The sequence below is a fragment of the Pituophis catenifer genome, unplaced genomic scaffold (assembly GCF_029215685.1).
Source record: "Pituophis catenifer annectens isolate HBS135680 unplaced genomic scaffold, rPitCat1.0.hap2 SCAF_10, whole genome shotgun sequence".
NCBI lineage: Eukaryota > Metazoa > Chordata > Lepidosauria > Squamata > Colubridae > Pituophis > Pituophis catenifer.
In genome coordinates, this window is record NW_027256890.1 from 24,452,282 (window position 1) to 24,469,370 (window position 17,089).

Genomic DNA, 17,089 nt, shown 5'->3' on the forward strand with positions numbered 1-17,089 from the left:
GGGCTTTTTTTGGCCTGTTTTCGAGGCTTTTTTTGGCCCATTTTCAAGGCTTTTGGGGGGCCGTTTTTGAGGCTTTTTGGGGGCCGTTTTCAAGGCTTTTTGGGGGTCGTTTTCAAGGCTTTTTGGGCAGTATTTTCAAGGCTTTTTTGCCCACTTTCGAGGCTTTTGGGGGGCTGTTTTTGAGGCTTTTGGGGGCCGTTTTCGAGCTTTTGGGGAGTCGTTTTCAAGGCTTTTTGGGCAGTATTTTCAAGGCTTTTTTTGCCCACTTTCGAGGCTTTTTGGGGGCCGTTTTTGAGGCTTTTGGGGGGCCGTTTTCGAGGCTTTTTGGGGAGTGTTTTCGAGGCTTTTTTGGCCCATTTGTGAGGCTTCTTTTTGGTCTGTTTTCAAGCCTAAAAAATGGGCCAAAGAAAGCCCCCCAAACAGGCTGAAAACAGGCAAAAAAGCAGGCTGAAAAAAGTTCCAAAATGGGCCAAAAAAGCCCCCCAAATGGGCCAAAAAAAGCCTCGAAAACAGGCCGAAAAAAGCCCAAAAAATGGGTCGAAGAAAGGCCTGAAAAAGGCTGAAAAAGGCTCGAAAACAGGACATGCGGAGGCCAAAAAAAAAAATGGCTGGCGGGTGGGCGGGGCTTTGGCAATATTCGGTCTATAAGACGCACAGGCATTTCCACCCCCTTTTGAGAGACAAAAAGGTGCATCTTATAGTCCGAAAAATATGGTAAATCTTTAGGAGTGAGGGAAGGCGAGTGACGTTTAGGGAAGGGGAGAATTTTAAGTGGCTTGTTATTACGAAGAGTGGTTTAGTTGGCTTTCACATTAGAAATGCCAGTTAGTTACAAAATCCTCGACTTACAACAATTCATTTAGTGACTCGGTTAACAACTGCCTTGCTCAGCAGTGGAAATTGCAATTGTCGTAGGTTGAGGACTATAAATGCCTCCCATCTCGCTATCCAAAATGATTCTGGGAGGAATTTTGGCAAAGATGGCTGGGGGATTCTGGGAAGTTGAAGTCCACCGGTCTTAAAGTTTGAGAAACCTGATCTTAACATTTGGTCTTAAAGTTTGAGAAACCCTCAATGGATAACATGGGAATCTCAGCAGTCAAAGGCGAAGACCAGACAAGTCTCCAAAAAGAATAGAGAACATAGACATTACAGATTTGGAAGGGACCTTGAAGGTCTTCTAGTCCAACCCTCTGCTCAAGCAGGAGACCCTATCCCCATTTGAGACAAATGGCGGTCCAATCTCTTCTTGAAAACCCCCAGTGATGGAGCAACCACAACTTCTGGTGGCAAGCTGTTCCACTGGTTAATTGTCCTCACTGTTAGAAAGTTTCTCCTTAATTCCAGGTTGCTTCTCTCCTTGCTTAGTTTCCATCCATCGTTTCTTGTCTTGCCTTAGGAAAATGAGTTGACCCCCCCTCGTCTTTGTGGCAGCCCCTCAAATATTAAAGGTAAAGGTAAAGGTTCCTCTCGCACATATATGTTGGTCGTTCCCGACTCTAGGGGGCTCATCTCCGTTTCAAAGCCGAAGAGCCAGCGCTGTCCGAAGACGTCTCCGTGGTCATGTGGCCGGCATGACTCAAAGGCGCACGGAACGCTGTTCCCTTCCCACCAAAGGTGGTCCCTATTTTTCTACTTGCATTTTTTTTACTTGCTTTCGAACTGCTAGGTTGGCAGAAGCTGGGACAAGTCACGGGAGCTCACCCCGTTCCGCGGCAGCACTAGGGATTCGAACCGCTGAACTGCCGACCCTTTTGATCGACAAGCTCAGCGTCTTAGCCGCTGAGCCACCGCGTCCCTTCAAATATTAGAACACTGCTAAACATTAAATGAGAAGAGTTGTTCTGATTTTCCTACAATTGTCTTGGAGGGAAGTCGTAATCAACTCTGGTTTAACTCTTCCCAGAAACAGAGTTGTGTATATTTGTGTGTGTGTGTCTATGACCCCCTTGATTAACAAAGGCTTCCGGATGCCGCACACTGCCCAAAATTAATGTGTTTGTTTTGGCATCTTGCAATCTGTTGCTTCCCAAAAGTCAGTTCTAATCACTTGGTAGTTTGGGAACGATCAGCCACCGATCAAAACAAGGACATTCTTGGAATATATATATATATATATATATATATTCCTGGTAGAACAGCACAATTTCCTTTTTTTGGAAAGAACCGAGGTTGGAAGTTTAGAAGATCAGAAGAAAAGAAATCCCTAATTATTAAAATCTCCCCTAATTATTCCACTTGTCCTAATAATCATTCCACTTGTCAGAAATTCTCTCCTGCATCAAAATTTGCAACGATCCTTCCATGGCTCCTGCTTATAGGTTTTGTAGTCAGACAAGACTTACCCCCAACCTCCCTCCTACCAGCAGGAGGGAATCAGATATAATTTCAAAGACGGAATGATTAAAGGCCTGGAGAGTAGATATTAGAAGAGCAACAAAGATGATTAGGGGACTGGAGGATAAAACAAATGAAGAACGGTTGCAGGAATTGGATATGTCTAGTTTGATGAAGAGAAGGACTAGGGGAGACATGATAGCAGTATTCCAATATCTCAGGGGCTGCCCCAAAGAAGAGGGAGTCAAGCTATTCTCCAAAGCCCCTGAGGGCAGGACAAGAAGCAATGGATGGAAACGAATCAAGGAGAGAAGAAACTTAGAACTAAGGAGACATTTCCTGAGAGTTAAAACAATTAATCAGTGGAACTACTTGCCTCCAGAAGTTGTGAATGCCCCAACACTGGAAGCTTTTAAGAAGATGTTGGACAACAATTTGTCTGAAGTGGTGTAGGGTTTCCTGCCTAAGCAGGGGGTTGGACTAGAAGACCTCCAAGGTCCCTTCCAACTCTTCTATTCTATTCTATTCTATTCTATTCTATTCTATTCTATTCTATTCTATTCTATTCTATTCTATTCTATTCTATTCTACTCTAACCCAGGAGAGAAGCAACCTGGAACCAAGGAGAAACTTCCTAACAGTAAGAACAATTAACCAGTGGAACAACTTGCCACTAGAAGTTGCAGGTAGCTTCATCACTGGAAGTTTTTAAGAAGAGGTTGGATAGCCATTTGTCTGAAGTGGTGTAGGGTTTCCTGCCTAAGCAGGGGGTTGGACTAGAAGACCTCCAAGGTCCCTTCCAGCTTCTATTCCGATTGGATTGGGATCATGCCTGAAACTCTAGCGTTCAAAGTCCTTTCTGCAGCAAAGTGCCAGACTCGACTCAGCCAAAGCATACAAGAGGGGCCATTTCAAACATCTTTATTTGCAATGCTAAACAATAAAAAAAAAAAAAACCACCCACACACTTTTATGGAAAACACAATGTGATTTGTTCAATAGCGAAAGTTCAGTGGCCAACGCACCAGAAATGGCCTCGGTGGCTTCATCGCGGGAAGTAAAGGAGACTTTTCAAGGGCCAGGTAGTCCTCGACTTACGACTCTTCATTTAGTGACCGTCCGAAGTGATGATGGCGCTGAAAAAAGTGACTCACTTTTATGACCATTGCAGCATCCCCGCCATGCTGTGATCGAAATTCGGACCGGGAAGGGTGTGTGTGTGTCCCCGGATCTCCATCTGTGACCTTTCCCCAGCTCAAACTAACAGTAACAGAGTGGGAAGGGACCTTGGAGGTTATCTAGTCCAACCCCCTGCTCACGCAAGGAGACCTGTACTAGGGAGTCGAACTGCCGAACTGCTGACCTTTCTGATCGACAAGCTCAGCGTCTTAGCCACTGAGCCACCTAGTTCAGGTTGACATCCATTAAGTGAAGTCAGTGGGGAAGCTGGACTCATTTAATGACTCTGTGATTCGCCGAACGACTGCAGTGGTTGTAAAATCGGGCACGGCTCATTTTTCACAACCGCCTGGCTTAACAATTGAAATTGTGGCCTCAAAGTGTGGTCATAAGTCGAGAACTATCTGTAGGAATTTTCTCTCAGTTCTTTATCATTTTAGGCTGTCTTTCGGCGATAAAAGCCCAACCCCAAAATTAAAAAAGGGCTCAGGTAACAGTGGAGCATCCCCCATCCTTCTGACAGTCCCAAGAAGGAGTTGAGATGTTCCAGAAAACGGCAACTTTGGGAAAACTTCGTTTCCTCCTGAAGCATGTCCAGAAACACGGCGACCCCGTAGGGACCCCAAAAGAGATAAAAAATCCAGCTGATGTTCCAATGGGGGTGGCCCCTCTTTCCACACCCCTTGAGACCCGCCGTGGTCAAGACCACGATGAGCGGGAGAAGGGCCAGAATCACCAAACAGAAGGCCACGTGGACCAGGGACCAGGCGTGAAGCTTGGCGAGACGATCTGGGATGCAAAGCCCATCGGTGCTGCTCACCAACGCGGCCGGGATGGCGCAGAGGAAGCCCATCATCCACAGCAGGGTGGGCAGAAATGGCTGAAGGAGATCCCATGAGCTTCGGCAGGCGGTGCCAGCCGCCAACAAGCCGTGAGCGAAGAGGCTCCCGAATTTCAGTCCATGGATCACTTGGCAGAGACGGTCTTCTATAGCCCACCTCCAGCCGATGCCCAGGGCGAAAAACGGCAATGTGAAAGCATAGATGATCCCTCCGACGGCGAGCAGGACAAGCTCCACCTTCCCTGGCTGGCATCGATCCCAAAACCGAGGGCATTTGGTTAAGGCAATGCCGAGCGCCACGTTGGCAACAATTCCCAGGAAGCAGGTGATGCCTAGGAAAACCGGAATCCCGCCGATAAAACTGGAACAAAAGGTGTATTGGCATGGTTCCGCGAAGTTTTGATACCAGTCGTCTTCCGCTGTTTCGTTCTGGGTGAAGTTGTCCATCAGCTCCCAGAGGTCAGGATTGGTGGTATAGTCATACACGGTGCTGTTGGCTAAATCCTGCCGGTTGGGAGAGAGAAGATGGAGAGGTGAGGGATGGGGAAGGAGATAAATGGAAAATGTGAAAGGAAATAGGGAGGACTATACAAATTTAACAGAGTTGGAAGGGACCTTGTAGCAGGGGTGGGCTACTGGGAGTTCGTAGGGGTTCAGGAGAACCTCTAGCTAAGATTCTGTGCAGTTCGGACAACCCCCAAATCCCACTCCTGGCTGGCCCTCCCAGGAGTCCCTACGCGGCCCATTTTGAATGTAGGTAAGTGCAGGGCGCGCACAGAGGTTTGGGGAGGGCGAAAAACGGGCCTATTGGAAGATTGGAAAGGCCGGAAATGGGCCCGTTTCTGGCCTCCAGAGGGCCTCCGGAGCCTGGGGAGGCCATTTTCACCCTCCCGGAGGCTCGAGGAAAACCTCCGGAGCCCGGAGAAGGCAACAATGCCCCCCTCTTGCCGTGGTGCAGGAGGCCAACATGGCTACACCCACCCAGCAACCGGGCAATTTAAAAAAATTTTTTTTGGGAAGCCCACCGCTGATGGTCATCTTGGTTGCTCTTGTCTTAAAGTTTTCCCAAAGTCTCAGCATCTTTTGTTTTTGTAAGTCTGGGGACCAAAATTGGTTGCAGTATTCCAGATGTGGTCTTATTAGGATGATGATACAGGCGAGGATATAGGAAGGGCAACATGTGGAAGATGTTATTTCTCAAAATCTGGTATGGGGGAGGGGGGAAATATGGGGCCTAGGGGAGTTTTTGCAGAATCCCAAGGTGGCAAAACTGCAGGAGGATTCGCAGGTGTTTGTGTTTAAGATTTCGAAGAGCAGAGGATCCATTTGGCTCCAGAAAGAAAGGGAAAAAAAGAGTTACCGAAGGGCAGACTTGCTCGGCATGTGAATTTGTTTCCCTCCCAGACGTTCCCTTTGATAACTTTATGCGTCCCTTGCTAGACTGCCACTCGGAATTAATGGGAATTTATCTCTTCACCTTAGCCTTTCCTTAAACACATTTATTATCGGGGAGTGATGTCGATGGATCACCGAACAGGATGGGGAGAAAGAAACTGACTTCTGGGAGGCAGAGAGAGAGAGAGAGTTGCCCCAAAGGGGAAGAGCTGAGAGCAAAATGTTGGAAGGAGAAGGAGAAGAGAAGGAGAAAAAGAGAAGGAGAAGAGAAGGAGAAGGAGGAAGAGAATGAGGAGGAGCTGGAAGGAGGAGAAGGAGAGAAGGAGGAGGAGATAAAAGGAAGGAGGAAAAGGAAGAGGAGGAGGAGAAGGAGAAGCAAAAGGAGAAGGAGGAAGAGAATGAGGAGGAGCTGGAAGGAGGAGAAGGAGGAGGAGGAGAAGGAGAGGCTAAAGGAGAAAGAAGAAGGAGGAGATGAAAAGGAAGGAGGAAAAGGAGGAGGAGGAGGAGAAGCAAAAGGAGAAAGAGAAGAAGAAGAGAAGGAGAAAGAGAAGAAGAAAAGAAGAAGGAAGAAGAGAAGGAGGAGGAGATGGAAGGAGGAAAAGGAGGAGGAGGAGAAGAAGGAGAAGCAAAAGGAAAAAGAGAAGGAGAAGAGAAGGAGAAGTGGAAGAAAAAGAGAAGGAGGAGAAGGAGAAAGAGAAGAGGAGAGAAGGAGAAGGAGGAAGAGAATGAGGAGGAGATGAAAAGGAAGGAGGAGGAGGAAGAGAAGGAGAAAGAGAATGAGGAGGAGATGAAAAGGAAGGAGGAGGAGGAAGAGAAGGAGAAAGAGAAGGAGGAGGAGGAGAAAAAGAAAGAAGGAGAAAAAAGGAGAAGGAGAAGAAGGAGAAAGAAGGAGAAAGAGAAGAAGAGAAAGAAGAAAGAGAAGAAGAGAGAAGAAGAAGAAAAAAGGAGGAGGAGAAAGAAGAAGAAAGAAGAAGAAAGAAAGAAAGAAGACTTTTAGTGTGATGGAGCAAACAGAGTTTGTCTTTTTCATTATGGCCGGCCGATGTTTCCATCTGACAGCTGAGGTGTGGGTGGCAAAAGGGTGCCGGTGTTGGTGTGTCGGTTGTGTGTCTGTGTGTATGAGATATCCCTTCCCAGAGCAAAACTCCGGCTCAGAGCGGGAGAGGGCTGGATTTTTATACGTTGAATAATTCTCCCCTCTGGCCGCCACTTCGTCCCGCCTGGAAGGAGACGAGGCCATTTTTCATCCTCTTCCTTTAGGTGACGATAAGATCGCAGGCTTGAATTAGAAAAAGACGTTGCGCGAAAGGCAGTCAATTCCTCCCCCATCCTGGTTTAATGAAGCAGAGACCCCAACTTCTTCAAAAAATCCTTCCTTCCTTCCTTCCTTCCTTCCTTCCTCCCTACCTCCCTCCCAACTTCCTTCCACCCTCACTTTCGCCCAACTTTTCTTTCCTTCCTCCCTCCCTCCCCCCAACTTCCCTCCTCCCTCTCTCCTTCCTTCTTCCCTCCTCCCTCCTTTCCAATTGCCTTCCTCCCTCCCTCTCTCCCAACTTCTCTTCCTTTCTCCCTCCCTCCAACTTCCTTCCTCCCTCCCTCCTGCACAACTTCCTCCCTCTCTCCCCAACTTCCCTCCTCCCTCTCTCCTTCCTTCTTCCCTCCTCCTTCCTTCCCAATTGCCTTCCTCCCTCCCTCTCTCCCAACTTCCTTCCCTCCCTCCCTCCAACTTACTTACTTCCTCCCTCCCAACTTCCTTCCTTCCCTCCCTCCCTCCCATCCTTCCTCCCTCCCTCCTCCCTCCTTTCCAATTGCCTTCCTCCCTCCCTCTCTCCCAACTTCCTCCCTCCCTCCAACTTACTTCCTCCCTCCTTCCTCCCTCCCTCCCTTTCACCCCAACTTCCTTCCTCCCTCCCTCTCTCCCCAACTCCTTTCCTTCCTTCCTTCCTTCCCTCCCTCCCAGCCTCCCTCCCTCCCTCTCTCCCAACTTCCTCCCTCCCTCCAACTTAATTCCTCCCTCCTTCCTCCCTCCCTCCCTTTTCACCCAACTTCCTTCCTCCCTCCCTCTCTCCCAACTCCTTTCCTTCCTTCCTTCCTTCCCTCCCTCCCAGCCTCCCTCCCCTCCCTCTCTCCCAACTTCCTCCCTCCCTCCAACTTAATTCCTCCCTCCTTCCTCCCTCCCTCCCCTTTCACCCAACTTCCTTCCTCCCTCCCTCTCTCCCAACTCCTTTCCTTCCTTCCTTCCTTCCTTCCTTCCTTCCCTCCCTCCCTCCCTCCCAGCCTCCCTCCCTCCTTCCTCCTTCGCAAATATATTTCCACCCCATCTTTTAATTTAAAAAGATCTCAAGCTGCTTTCCCAAGGAGGAACATCATTAAAACACAATAAAATTGCTAAATTGCAAACCTAATAAAAACAGTAAAATATAGAACCGCAGCATAAAATAATAAACAGCTTTACAATAACATTCCAGAAGCCGCTGCAGAAACGTCATTAAGATAAAGCCGTTCTGGGCCAGACCAGAGCTTCCCTTAGCTCAGCGTCTTCCCCTTTCACGCCAATCTGCCCGGAGGCCAAAACCGGAAAGCTTCTCTGGATGTTTCTTCTCCTAGTAAAGGACATGCTAAGGTAAACTGCTCCTGGACCAAAGGTGGCTTTCAGCAGGTTCTGACCAGTTCTGGAGAACCTGGTAGCGGAAATTTTGAGTAGTTCGGAGAACCGGTAGTAAAAAATTCTGACTGGCCCCGCCCCCCATCTATTCTCCGCCTCCCGTAGTCCCAGCTGATCGGGAGGGAATGGGGATTTTGCAGTAACCTTCCCCTGGAGCGGGGTGGGAATTTATTTTTATTTATTTTTATTAGTCATATTTCTATGCCGCCCACTCTCCGAGGACTCTGGGCGGCTTTACACCAGAGACAGTATACTAAATAGCATCTTGCCCCTCCTAACAATCTGGGTCCTCATTTGACCCACCTTGGAAGGATGGAAGGCTGAGTCAACCTTGAGCCGGTGAGATTTGATCCGCTGGTCTGCTGAACTAGCAGTCAGCTGAAGTAGCTGCAGTACTGCACTCTAACCACTGCGCCACCTCGGCTCATAAGGAGATTTTGCAGTATCCTTCCCCTGGAGTGGGATGGGAATGGAGATTTTACGGTATCCTTCCCCTGTTACGCCTACCAAGCCATGCCACGCCCATCAAGCCACGCCCACAGAACCGGTAGTAAAAATTTTTAAAACCCACCACTGTCCTGGACGTGGAGGTTCTACCAAGATAAGAAACCCCAAAACGTATGGGGGTCTAGACTCATATTCCCTGCCTTTCCACCTGGCCAAAAGTTACGCTATTTGGAATTTGCCTCTTGCCTGGGATGGATGTGGGAATCAGGTTGTTTGCACTGGAGTTTTACACGCTTAATTTGCAGTTTTACCCTGCAAACCGCCTCTCCTAATGCTTTTTGCAAAATCCAAGCGCTGTCCTTAAGCCAAACTAAAATAAAAATGGCTCCTCTCTTTGGGCTCCCCTTGTGCAATCATTTGTGCAAATGAAGGGACGGCTGGCGGACACTCCTCGACTTACGACAGATCGCTTAGCGACTGTTTGACGTTCCCCACCGACCGATCGGGACGGTTCGTTTTACGGCTGTTTGCATCGTCCCGCAGTCACGTGGCTGTGTTTTACGACGGTTTTGCTCAAAATCACACCGTTGGGCTTCTATGAATTTCAGCCCGCTGATTCGCTGAACGACCGCTGGGAGTTTGCTTCCCGCACGAGGATTCACTTAACGACGGGTGCCAAAAAAAAAGGGCATCCAATCAGGTGGGTCATAAAAACTGACTCGCTTTATGACCGTAATGAATTATAACCGTGGGGGGGCGGGGTCTCTGATGGTCGTAATTCGAGGACTACCTGTATGAGAGCCAAAGGGATTTTGCTTTGTTTAAATAATATCATATCATTTTGTCTATTGATATTTTAGGCTTTTATTGGATCGATTTGTCTAGTTTCTCTTTGCAGTTTTGGTGTTACTGTACATCAATAATGTTATTTCTGGGAGATTTTTTTGGGGGGGAAAATGCTTTTCTTTCTTTCAGCTCCTCACGTATAACATTTCCATTTAAATTCTGATTTTGGAAGGTCTGTATATTCCGAACGCCTGCTACAATTAAGGGCAGATCTACCTGCCTTGTATCAAGTTGCATAATTCTTTCATTTTTATTGTCTGCAAGGGAAGGTCAGGGGCTCCCGAGAAAAAAATTTGCCTTCTTTTCATGATTATTTTGTAAGCTGATTTCTGCTCCAGAAAAGGTTAATGTCAGATTTGAAAGAAGAGATCCAAACGTAAATGAATTTACTGGATGGTTTGAGGCTAACTGTGGAATTTGACTTTTGAAAAGGTTCAGAATTCATTTCTCTTTTTTGTCTAAGCAAAAAAATATAATATAATCCCACATATTATGGAGAGAGAGGGAAGGAAACAGAGAGAGAGAGAAGAAGAAGGGAGAGGGGGAGAGGGAATGAACGGAGGCAGAGAGGGAGATGGAAGAAGAGAGAGGGGGGAAGGAGAGAGGGAGAGAGAGGGAGAAAGGGAAGGAGAGAGAGGGGAGAATGAGAGAGAGAGAGGGAGAGACAGAGGGAGTGGGAGAGAGAGGCAGAGAGAGGGAGAGAGAGGCAGAGAGAGGGAGAGAGGGAAGGAGAGAGAGGGAGAGAGGGAAGGAGAGAGAGGGGGGAATGAGAGAGAGGCAAAGAGAGGCAAAGAGAGAAGGAAGGAGAGAAGGGGGAAGATGAGAGAGGGAGAGGAAGGCAGAGAGAGAGGGAGAGAGGGAGAGGGAAGGAGAGAGAGGGAGAAAGGGAAGGAGAGAGAGAGAGGGAGAGAGAGAGGGAGCGGGAGAGAGAGGCAGAGAGGGGGAATGAGAGAGAGACAGAGAGAGGCAAAGAGAGAAGGAAGGAGAGAAGGGGGAAGGTGAGAGAGGGAGAGGTAGGCAGAGAGATGGAGAGGGAGAGGGAAGGAGGGGGAAGGAGAGAGGGAGAGAGGGAGAAAGGGAAGGAGAGAGAGGGGGAATGAGAGAAAGATGGAGAGAGGGAGAGGGAAGAAGAGAGGGAGCGGGAAAGAGAGGCAGAGAGGGAGAGAGGGAATGAAAGTGAGGGAGGAATGAGAGGGAGGCAGAGAGAGGCAGAGAGAGAGGGAGCGGGAAAGAGAGGCAGAGAGAGAGGGAGAGAGGGAATGAAAGCGAGGGAGGAATGAGAGAGAGGCAGAGAGAGGCAAAGAGAGAGAGGGAAGGAGAGAGGGGGAAAGGTGAGAGAGGGAGGCAGAGAGAGAGGGAGAGAGGGAGAAAGGGAAGGAGAGAGAGGGGGGAATGAGAGAGAGATGGAGAGAGGGAGAGGGTAGAAGAGAGAGGGAGTGGGAGAGAGAGGCAGAGAGAGGGAGAGAGGGAATGAAAGCGAGGGAGAAATAAGAGAGAGGCAGAGAGAGGCAAAGAGAGAGAGGGAAGGAGAGAGGGGGAAAGGTGAGAGAGGGAGAGGGAGGCAGAGAGAGAGGGAGAGAGGGAGAAAGGGAAGGAGAGAGAGGGGGGAATGAGAGAGAGAGGGAGAGAGGGAGAGGGAAGAAGAGAGAGGGAGCGGGAGAGAGAGGCAGAGAGAGAGGGAGAGAGGGAATAAAAGTGAGGGAGGAATGAGAGAGAGAGGGAGAGAGAGAGAAAATGCAATTAGCTAAAAGCATCGATGGATGTCCCATGGCCAAGGCAGGACTCGAACCCGGGTCTCCAGGCTCCTAGTCCAGCTCTTCCACCACTACAGTTCGTTCTCGACTTACGACTTACAATGGGGACCGCCGGCCCTTCTGTCTGGGTCTAAGGAGCCACCCCCCCTGATTCTTACCACCTTTTTTTTTGCTGTGGTTGTTAAGCGAATCCCTGGAGCTGTTCAGCGAATTCCCATGGTCGTTAAGCCGAATCCGGCTTCTCCCCACCCCACCCCACCCTGACTTTGCTGGTTGGAAGACCCCTGGAAAGGGGGGGGGCAAATGGGGGGGACTCATCCCGTGAGCCCCTGGGATGCTGCAACCCATGTAAATACATTGTGCCGGTCAGTCCCATGAATTGTGGGGATGCTATGCCAGTCATCATCATCTTCATCATTATATTAGTAGCCCCCCTCTTCCTCCCAGCCCCCTCGCCCCCCCAAAAAAGATCTCCAAAACCTTGGAAAGACTCACCGTGCGAATGCAGTTACCCATAATGTCTATGCCAAGCCCGTTGGCTTCTACTGAAGTCTGTGTGACCTGGTAGCTCCAACAGTCTTCGGAGGTGGCATCTGGTCTTCATAGATAAGATTGGGGAGGGGGGGAGGATGGGGAGGGGGAGGAAGATAAGCAAGATGGGTGTGTTCTTGGACAGGAAGCACATAGTGGACTCACTCCATCTTCTGGGTGGAAAACGGAAGGCGAGGGGGAGACGGATGCTTGGCAGGAACTTGAGGAAATATCTCCGGAACGTTTTAGAAGGCACGTCAAATTCCCCTTGGTTTTGGACCTTCTTCCTGGTCTTGGTAAACCTCTTCCGAAGCGGGCCAAAAGCAACAAAGAGGTTCCTCAGGAGAGAGACCCAGGTGTGGTGGGTACAATAAACCGACAACGTGCCTTGTGTGTTGTCTCGAAGGCCAACCGTTTTCTTGAGGAGGGTCTGTGGCAGTATGAGGTCTTTCGCATAGGAATATGGTGGAGAGACCAAGAGTTGTGTAGACCCACCAGTGTTGAAGACAAAGGAAAGAGGATGGAGTGGATGGAGGGGTGGACTTCCACTCCCAGAATCCCCCAGCCAGCCTGCTTTAAGATGGGTGGACTTCAACTCCCAGAATCCCCTAGCCAGCATGTTTTAAGATGAATGGACTTCAATTCCCAGAATCCCCCAGCCAGCATGCTTTAAGATGAATGGACTTCAATTCCCAGAATCCCCCAGCCAGCATGCTTTAAGATCGGTGGACTTCCACTCCCAGAATCCCCCAGCCAGCCTGCTTTAAGATCGGTGGACTTCCACTCCCAGAATCCCCAGCCAGCATGCTTTAATTCTGGGAGTTGAAGTCCATTCAACTTAAAGCATGCTGGCTAGGGGATTCTGGGAGTTGAAGTCCATTCATCTTAAAGCATGCTGGCTAGGGGATTCTGGGAGTTGAAGTCCATTCATCTTAAAGCATGCTGGCTGGGGAATTCTGGGAGTTGAAGTCCACCCAGCTTAAAATTGCCCAGGCTGAGAAAGACTGCATTAGAAGGAACAATAAACCCATCACCAACATTATCCTACCATGTTCCATGAAATTTACTCCCAGGATACAAGGCGCACGATTGTAATCTCAATCTTTAATTTAATTTGCACCGTGCGTGGCTTAATATTAACAATATTAATAACATCATCGCCTTTATATTAGACACACTTCCCATCTCAGCGCGTGTAAACAACTGTGGGTAACAGTTTGCGTTGTTTTGCAAAGCTTATTTCACTGTCACATATTATATTAAAAAAAAAAGGGATTTTTTTTGGGATGATCTCTCTTTTTAGGGGGCAAGAAAACCTCCCACATAACACCATCTCCAGTTGTGAGGTCACACACACCATTGATTTCCTTGCCAGTTGCTCGCAGGTGACGCTTCCAGAGGGCCCCGGTTTTCCTTCCCCCCCTCCCGCCGGCAAATCCCGGCACCGTTTTAGTAATTACTCAGGATCTGAATAATTCAGCAATAATTTTGTATAACAAACGAAGTTTCACATTCTTTAATTACAGCAGTGAAGTGCCGGAGAGTGTGTGTGCGCGCATTTGTGCTAAATTATTCATCGCTTATCATCTCCACGAGCAACTATTAAGACAGATTACTCCGGGGACAAACCAACCTGTTTGAGGGGAATGTGCTAAATTATTGATTTTCCCCCCCACCCCCACTGATTTATCTCTTCTTAAGACGTCACAACATGTCTTAGGGCTTTCTCCAAAAGGAACATCTCGTAATATCTTGCCAGCAAAACGTAAATAACTTCTTTCGCTTTAAAGCTGAAATCCAAGGGAATTAGCTCAGCTTCCCCACTTTTCAAAGTTTAATCAGGAAATGCTGATTGCTTTTGTGCTGATTGTATACAGGTTAGTCTTATCGACTGACAACCGTTCGCTTAGTGACCGCTCGATGTTACAATGGCGCTGAAAAAAAAAACGACTTACGACCGTTTTGGCCCACTTTTGACTGTTATAGCATCCCCGCAGTTACGTGATTTACACATTCGATGCTTAGTGACCGCTCGAAGTTATAACGGGGCTGAAAAAAAGCAACTTACGACCGTTTTGGCCCACTTATGACCATTGTAGCATCCCCGCGGTTACGTGATTTACACAGTCGGACGCTTGATAATTGTCTCACATTTATGACGGTTGCAACATCCCGGGGTCAAGTGATCTTGTTTTGCGACCTTCTGACAAGCAAAGTCAATGGAGAAGCCAGATTCACTTAACAACTTGGTTACTAACTGAATAACTGCAGCGATTCACTTAACAACTGTGGCAAGAAAGGTCGCAAAACGGGACAAAACTCACTTAAGCAAGTTTCTCACTTAGCAACATAGATTTTGGGCTCAATCGTGGTCGTAAGTCTAGGGCTGCCTGTATATAAGTTTTGTTTTTTCCCTCTTCCTTTGGCCAGCTATTTGAGTGAAACCTCCATAAACTGGCGCAGTCTACCTTTCAAGACAATGCCAGGAGCAGACCAGAAGGGGAAGCTTCGACGTGATGACGTCATCATGGGAATGCTACAATGATCGTAAGTGCGAGGATCGGTCGTAAGTCACTTTTTCCAGTACAGGTAGCCCTTGACTTAAGACCACAATTGAGCCCAACATTTCTGCCGGTAAGGGAGACATTGGCTAAGTCAGTTTTGCGACCGTCGTTAAGGGAATCCCGCTTCCCCATGGACTTGGCTCGTGAGAAGGTCGCAAAAGGGGATGACGCCACCGTGGGAGACCGCGACCATCGTAAGTAAATACGAGCCACTTGCCAAGCGTCTGAACTTGAATCACGTGACCCTGGGGAGGCCCCAACGGTCATAAGTGTGAAAAACGGTCATAGGTCACATGTTCAGAGCTCTAAAGGGTCACTAAATGAACTGTTGTAAGTCGAGGACCACCTGTACCATTGCAAGTGTGAACTGTCATTGACGGGATGATGGTAAGTGAAGGACTACCGTATTTGCATTTCCCCTTAAAATAATAATAATAATTAATAACAACAACAAAACAACAACAAGAACAACTCATAGATGTTGAAAGGGCTGTGCTATCGTGCTAATTCCCTACGACCAGGGATGGGCTGCTGGGGGTCCGCAGGGGTTCGGGAGAACCTCTAGGAAAGATTCTGTGCGGTTCGGAGAACCCCCGAATCCCACTCTTGGCTAGCCCCGCCCACTCCACCCCTCCCAGGAGTCCCCACGCGGCCCATTTTGGATGCAGGTAAGGCTCAGGGAGGGCAAAAAATGGGCCTACTAGAAATTTGGGAATTTGGCCTGGTTCCGGCCTCCAGAGGGCCTCCGGAACCTGGGGAGGCCGTTTTTGCCCTCCCGGAGGCTCGAGAAAAGCCTCCGGAGCCTGGGGAGGGCAAAAATGCCCCCCCACCGCTGTGGTGCAGGAGGCCGACTAGGCCACTCCCACCATGGCCACGCCCACCCGGCGACCGGGCAGAGAACCCCTTGCTAAAATTTTGGAAGCCCACCTCTGCCTAATACGGAGGATCCCGGACCTACGCACCTTCCGCCGCGCTCTTAAGACCTTTTTATTTCACCAGGCTGGTCTGGCCTAACCTTTCCCATTCTTTTTTAATGTAAATTTTAATTTGTTCTTAACCTGGGGTTTTACATTTGTCTTGGGCTAAATTGATTTAATTCGATTTTATTTCTGCTCTTAATTTTTGTATTTTACGTGTTTTACTCTGTGCCTCTTCACCGCCCTGAGTCCTTCGGGAGTAGGGCGGTATACAAATTAAATTAAAATAAAAAATAAAATAAATAAAATAAGACCCATGCTCCTGAACACCCTAGAAAACAAAAAAAAACCTCAGTAAAACAATAAATAGCTTTAATGGCTATTTATCGACCTTCCCCCCTCCCCTCCTCGGCCAGGTGGCCACCAGGTGGCAGTGTGGAGCTATCGATCCCAGCCAGACACTCCCTCAATGGATGTTGCTGAAAAATTTGGGGTGGGGGTGGAGGGGTAGAGGTTAAAAAAATCTGGGTTTCTCTGTTAATAAGAGATGGGAGGAAGGAGGAGAGGAAAAGAAAAGGAATGCACTTCTTTCTCTCTTGATTGACACCTGCCATCTGCCTGTCATCTCCGTTTCAAGAGAGATGGGGTGGGGTTATTGCAAGCTTCTCCTTAATATCAAGGAACGTCCCCTGTTTCCCGGGGCTGGAGAATTATTCGTCTTCCATTTTCTGGCTGGATTTTGGGGAGGGGGATTCTGGAAGGGGGCAACGGCTATGGGGTGGGGGGTGGGGTTGAGGGATCACGGGAGAAACCTAGCTGTCTAAAGTGAGGAAGCCCTTTTGGGGAGGGGGGGGAGAGACCAGGCCTCGATGGATGCAGAGAAGATGGTAGAAGGAGTTTGACAGGCAGACCCCCTCTGGGCCGCCTCTGAAGCATTACGCACGGCTGCCCCACAGCGCCTGCCTCGGAGTGCCCGGAGATTTCCCCTCTGTCCCTGGTGTTGGAAGAAATGTCCATCTGGGTTCAGTTCCAAGTTGGGTGGGGGGGAAAGACCCTGGATTTATGGAAGTGACTTGGAAAGATGGTTTTTAACGGCGGACGGGCTAATCACATGCCTTGAAGTGAGAGAAAAAAAGGGAAGGGATGCTGAGAGGTGCCCGAGTTTTATACCCTCTCTGCAGTAGTGGGCGGCTAGGGGTTCACAGGGGGTTCGGGAGAACCTCTAGCGAAGATTCTGTGCAGTTCGGAGAATCCCTAAATCCCCCTCCTGGCTGCCCTCCTGCTCACACCCCGCCCCTCCCCTCCCCAGAGTCCCCACACAACCCGTTTTGGATGTAGGTAAGTGCATGGAGGCTCGGGCAGGGTGAAAAATGGGCCTACCGGAAGTTCGAGAAGGCGGGAAACGGGCCTGTTTCCAGCCTCCAGAGGGTCTCCAGAGCCTGGGGAGGCCGTTTTTGTCCTCCCGGAGGCTCGAGGAAAGCCTCTGGAGCCCGGGGAGGGCAAAAACAATCCCCCCGCCGTGCTGCAGGAGGCCAACTAAGCCATGCCCACCATGGCCACGCCCACCCAGCAACCAGGCGGCGAACCCCTTCTTAAAATTTTTGAAGCCCACC

General features: G+C 49.0%; 1 protein-coding gene across 1 annotated transcript; it reads right to left on the bottom strand.

Annotated features, from left to right (window-relative positions):
* Positions 1-3,082: 3,082 nt before the first annotated feature.
* Positions 3,083-12,040, bottom strand: ACKR1 (atypical chemokine receptor 1 (Duffy blood group)). The gene is made up of 2 exons (XM_070950326.1): positions 11,960-12,040; positions 3,083-4,861 (listed from the first exon to the last, which is right to left on the bottom strand). Exons 1-2 carry the CDS (start codon positions 11,978-11,980, stop codon positions 3,953-3,955), a joined length of 930 nt encoding a protein of 309 aa, XP_070806427.1. The 5' UTR covers positions 11,981-12,040; the 3' UTR covers positions 3,083-3,952.
* Between the last annotated feature and the right edge of the window lie 5,049 nt (positions 12,041-17,089).